Source organism: Octopus bimaculoides, chromosome 1 (assembly GCF_001194135.2).
Source record: "Octopus bimaculoides isolate UCB-OBI-ISO-001 chromosome 1, ASM119413v2, whole genome shotgun sequence".
Lineage (NCBI taxonomy): Eukaryota > Metazoa > Mollusca > Cephalopoda > Octopoda > Octopodidae > Octopus > Octopus bimaculoides.
Genome location: NC_068981.1, coordinates 5,739,355 through 5,744,897, shown reverse-complemented (window position 1 = coordinate 5,744,897; position 5,543 = coordinate 5,739,355). Strand labels below are relative to the sequence as shown.

At 39.5% G+C, this 5,543-nt stretch overlaps 1 protein-coding gene across 4 annotated transcripts in view; it reads left to right on the top strand.

The window, feature by feature from the left end:
• LOC106875997 (synaptic vesicle membrane protein VAT-1 homolog-like) overlaps positions 1 to 5,543 on the top strand; it is a 90,931-nt gene that overhangs the window by 56,067 nt on the left and 29,321 nt on the right. For all 4 annotated transcript variants that reach the window (XM_014924347.2, XM_014924346.2, XM_014924345.2 and 1 more), the window contains exons 3-6: positions 474 to 689; positions 2,328 to 2,470; positions 3,333 to 3,436; positions 5,219 to 5,274. In XM_014924347.2, the coding sequence (XP_014779833.1) occupies positions 474 to 689; positions 2,328 to 2,470; positions 3,333 to 3,436; positions 5,219 to 5,274 (519 nt within the window). The remainder of the gene's footprint in view (positions 1 to 473; positions 690 to 2,327; positions 2,471 to 3,332; positions 3,437 to 5,218; positions 5,275 to 5,543) is intronic.

Genomic DNA, 5,543 nt, shown 5'->3' with positions numbered 1-5,543 from the left:
GAGCTGGCAGAGACGTTGCCCTGTCGGGTGAAATGCTTATCGGTGTTTCGTCGGCCGTTACGTTCTGAGTTCAAATTCCATCGAGGTTGACTTTGCCTTTCATCCTTTTGGGGTCGATAAATTAAGTACCAGTTACGCACTGGGGTCGATGTAATCGACTTAATCCCTTTGTCTGTCCTTGTTTGTCCCCTCTATGTTTAGCCCCTTGTGGGCAATAAAGAAATAAGAAACGTTAGCACGCCGGGCGAAATGCTTTGCAGTATTCCATCTGTCTTTATGTTCTGAGTTCAAATTCTGCCAAGGTCGACTTTGCCTTTCACCTTTTCAGGGTCAATTAAATCGGTACCAGTTACACACTGGGGTCGATCTAATCGACTTAATCCCCTCCCCCATGCTGCCCTTGTAGCAAAATATGAAATCCTTATTCCCCTCCTTTATGGCATGTTTTAAATGTTTCTTATTTGTCATTACAGGTTGGTGACAATGTGATTGCTCTGAGTGAAGGCCAATGTTGGGCTGAATTTGCCAGTGTTCCTGTGAAATATGTCTACAAAATGCCAGAAGGAATGAGCTTCCATGATGCTGCTGCTATTGCCATGAACTATCTGACCGCTTACATCCTTCTCTTCGACATCGGTAACTTGCGTGCTGGACAATCTGTTCTTGCACACTGCATAGCCGGGGGAGTGGTGAGTATAGTTCTCTGATATTTCTTAAACCCCTGCCAATTAGGAATCCTTAATAAGGGATTTACCAAAAGGCGAGTAGCTTAGTGGTTAGGGTATATGGCTCATGGTCATAAGATCAGGAGTTCAATCCCCAGTGATGCATTGTATCCTTGAGCAAGACACTTCATTTCACGTTGGTCCTGTCCACTCAGCTGGCATCAATGAGTTGTCCTGTATGTCAAAGGGCCAGACAAGTCACATTTTGTGACCTGCTGAATCTCCCTATGAACTATGTTAAGGGTCCATATGTCTGTGGAGTACTCAGCCACTTGCATGTTAATTTTATCAACAAGCTGTTCCGTCAATCGAATGAACTGGAATCCTCGTCATCGTAACCAATGGAGTGCCAGTACCAAAAATACTTCAAATTGTGGAAGTCGGCAAAAAGTGATTCTAATTGAGAAACCATTTTCAAAAAGTCTATAAATATATTTTAAAATATTTTATTTCCATAATTATTTACAACAAGAGGGACTTACTCAGACGTTAATTAGGGGAAATAAATGGTTAAAAGGGCCTGGGATAGAGAGCATGTCATTGGTGAGATTGCAAACGATTAATTAGTTAATTGGCTAAATTAGTTAACGAAATGACTAATAAACATAAAGAAGTGGTGCGGGTGTGTCAGTAAGAAATTTGCCAACCACATGGTTCCAAGTTCGGTCCCACTACATGATACCTTGGGCAAGTGTCTTCTACCTTAGCCTCTTGCCAACCAAAGCCTTGTGAGTGGTTTTGGCGGACAGAAACTGACAACTGGTGTTGGTGTGTTTACATCCCCTTAAGTTAGCAGCTTGGCAGGAGAGAACAAAAGAATAAGTGCCCCAGCATGGCCACAGTCTAATGACTAAGTAAAATATAAAAGGAAAATATAACCAGTGCATGTGTTTGTTGTTGGCATAATGACCCTCCCAAGATATAACAAAATCTGTTTCAGCATACAAGTTCACCTCAAGAACCTTGCAGACCAAATCCAAAACTAAAATAACTTTTAAAATGAATTACTCTTGCTGACTGAAGAAGATGGTGTTGTTTAGGTCAGCCTTAATGAAACCAAACTTTGATCAAAGAAGTTCCAGCCATGATCATCCCATAATATACCAAGAACAAAATGCTGGGCAGCACTTCTTCCAGCTTATTAGATTCTGAGTTCAAACTGCATCAAGGTTAACTTTGCCTTTCGTCATTTCAGGGTCATTAAAATAAGGTACCAGTCAAGTACTGGGGTCAATGTAACTGACACTTCCCCTTCCCTTGGAAATTTCTGGCCTTGTGCCAAAATTTGGAACAATCATTAAGGCTGCAAGTTGACAGAATCCTTAGAATGTTGGAAACCATGATTAGCAGCCTTTCTTTTGGCCCTTTATGTTCTGAGTTCAAATACTACTGAGTTCGACATTGTCTGTTGTCCTCTTGGAGGTGGGAGTGATCAAATAAAATACCTGTAGCGTACTGGGGCGGTCAATGTAATCAACCAATCCCTTCCCTTCAAAATTGCTGGCCTTGTGCCAAAATTTGAAACCATTGTTTCCTGTACACAATTTCAGGAAGATGTTTAAAGTTGAAATAATATTCCATGTTGGCGCTTTGTGTTTTTAGGGTCAGGCTATAATCCAGTTATCTAAAACTGTTGACAATGTCACTTTGTATGGAACGGCGTCTGCCCATAAACACGAATCGCTGAAGGATAAAGTTACTCACGTCTATGACCACAGTTTGGACTATACACAAGAAATAAGGAAGTAAGTAGTTTCTTAGGTTCTTTTGCTTCTTATCCTGACATTACCATTTTCTAAAGAAACATTCAAAGATTTGCTAGGATTACTCTTAATGTTTGAAGCTCATTGATTGAATCAGAGAGAATATTGTTTGTGGATCATCATCATCATCATTGTTGTCGTTTGACGTCTGCTTTCCATGCTGGCATGGGTTGGACGGTTTGACTGAGGACTGGTAAGCCAGAAGGCTGCATCAGGCTCCAATCTGATCTTGCAGAGTTTCTACAGCTGGATGCCCTTCCTAACGCCAACAACTCCGAGAGTGTAGTGGGTGCTTTTACATGCCACCGACATGAGGGCCAGTCAACAAGAATTAGATTTGGTCTGATTTATAAGAAATATACTTCCCAAGCTTCCCAACCAGATGGTTCCAGGTTCAGTCCTACTGCATGGCACCTTCGGCAAGTGTTTTCTACTACAGCCTTGGGCCAAAACCTTATCAGTGGATTTGGTTGACTGAAACTAAAAGAAACTCATCATATATGTGTGTGTGTGTGTGTGTGTGTGTGTACACGTGTGTTTGTGTATCATCATCATGTTTTACTGTGTTTTTCATACTCGCATGGTAGTTGTAAATAAGTGTCACCATCATACAAGCAGTGTTGTTTGTTTCCAATATTTCTGCAAAAGCATCTGACCATGTGGAAACAGGTGAGGGTTGACAGCAGGCAGGGCATTTGATGTAGAAAATCTCCCTCAGTAAATGCTCTCCAATCCATGCAAACATCATCATCATTGTCATCATCATTTAACATCCATAAGAAAGTCTATATTCAGGGGGTTTTTTTTTCATTGTAATTCTTTCTAAAATCCTATCTTTTTAAAGGATTTCTCCTGAGGGTGTTGATATTGTCATGGACTGTCTATGTGGGGACGATACTAACAAAGGGATCAGTTTGTTGAAGCCCATGGGACGGTACATACTGTTTGGTGAGTATTTGAAGGGTTTTCTATTAATTCAAATGTAATTTGACAGAAAAAAGGGGAACAGAAATCTAGTTTAGTTACCTTTTAAGTAGATTGCTGCCGTTAAGAATTTCAAATGAGTTTCTGGTTGTAATGGCCATTTCTGTTTGCTGCCAACTTTCTTACCATTCTCATTTCAAGGATGCTTTATAGGCATACTAAATGGACTCTGGTGTATGACTGGTATTTTATTTGATCAGCTAAAAGACAAATTGGGTTAATGAAATGTTAAAATAGTAATTTGAAACTGGAAACTGGTGGCGCCACAGATATGGAAATTGCTAAAATTATATTTATCTGCAACTTAAAGATAAATTCCACTAACGATTATAGGCTAATTAACATTCTGACAATTCAATTTGTTTGAGCATTTTTTGTTTGTTAGAAAATTACTATTTTTAAAATCTCACAACGAGAGATATTCAGCAACAGTATTTTGTAGTAAAGATTGTTTGCCAACATAACATGGCAGTCCTGGCTTAGGATGAATGTTGCTGTAATTTAGCCCCAGGAGACATAGTCTCCAGCTGGCTATACGACATGATCTGTGACCTTATATTTTTGAACAAAGGACTTTAAGACCCCCACTCAGCTCAAATCACTATAACCTGGAAATCACTGATACACACATATCATTTTTTTAGTGACAGCAGTTTTACATTTTCCAGATGCTTTAGCTAGGCTGAAATAATGTCTTCACCACTTGACCTTTCTAACCTCTTCTATTTCACCAAAAGCTAGAATTAAGATAACAAGACCACCAACTAAATCTATTGCTCTCAATGATATGTCTATCGTTCTGGATCATTATAAAAGCAAGAACCCCCAAGCAAAAATCAGTTAGTCACTTCGGTGAGAACAAAGTCTGGCTGACAGGCTAAACAAAACACCATTTCTAAAGAAAAGGGCACAAAGAGAACAACTATGGTAACTTACCAATGGAGCAGTTGTTTCGTCTCACACTCTCTCGCTAACTCACTTTCTCTTCTCTGCATATTACCATATCTCTCTCTATGGTTTACTACTACAATAAGAACACACAGGCCGAAATTAACTTTTTTACTTTGCACATTCTAGGATTTTATCACAAGCCCATCAAGGCCAAGTATATTCGATGTATCAGTAAATAAATATTTTCTTCACAACTTCAATCACTGTTCTTTCATCTTTACATAATGGCTATCAGCGAAGAACCAGTCCTTACAAACAGATTACATCTATCATATTATTTAAAAATTAATTTCAACAGTTATAAATCGGAAATCATCTGTTACATATATAATGGTGGCAAGTTTTACATCATCTGAAAAGTCAGTAGTTGAACTATTAGTCCTCTTGCATTCTGGGGGGGTATTGGAACGTTTGAGTGACATTGGACCCCCAACAACTGACCATAAATTAAAAGCATCTATCTGGGCCACGATCGTGGCCTGTCAACCTGTGCCTGATAACCACGATCGTGGCCCATCATGCTTTATGTGTTAAAACAGCAAGTTCTTATCGTAGAATCAGGGGACAGTTTCGGGTGGGTTGGTATCAAAAGGGTGGACTTTTTTGGCACCACCGCAAACATAAGTTGTATGAATTCTGATGTTTATTCACTCTTGTTCTTCCTTTCTTTGAAATGTTTCCCTTGTTTCATTGGTTAATTTAAAAACATTAACTATTTTAGATCCACAATTATTATTGTTTGATTTTGTTGCAATGAATGGTTTTGAATCTAAAACCAATTTCTGTCTTTTGCAGGAACTTCCAGTGTGGTTACTGGAGAAACTAAAAGTTTCTTCAGTTTCGCAAAATCAGTGAGTTTCTAAACTTGATACCTCCATATAGACTTCTTCTACAGTAGAATAAATCATCATCATCATCATCATCATCATCGTTTAACGTCCGCTTTCCATGCTAGCATGGGTTGGACGATTTGACTGAGGACTGGTGAAACCGGATGGCTACACCAGGCTCCAGTCTGATTTGGCAGAGTTTCTACAGCTGGATGCCCTTCCTAACGCCAACCACTCAGAGAGTGTAGTGGGTGCTTTTACGTGTCACCCGCACGAAAGCGGCCACGCTC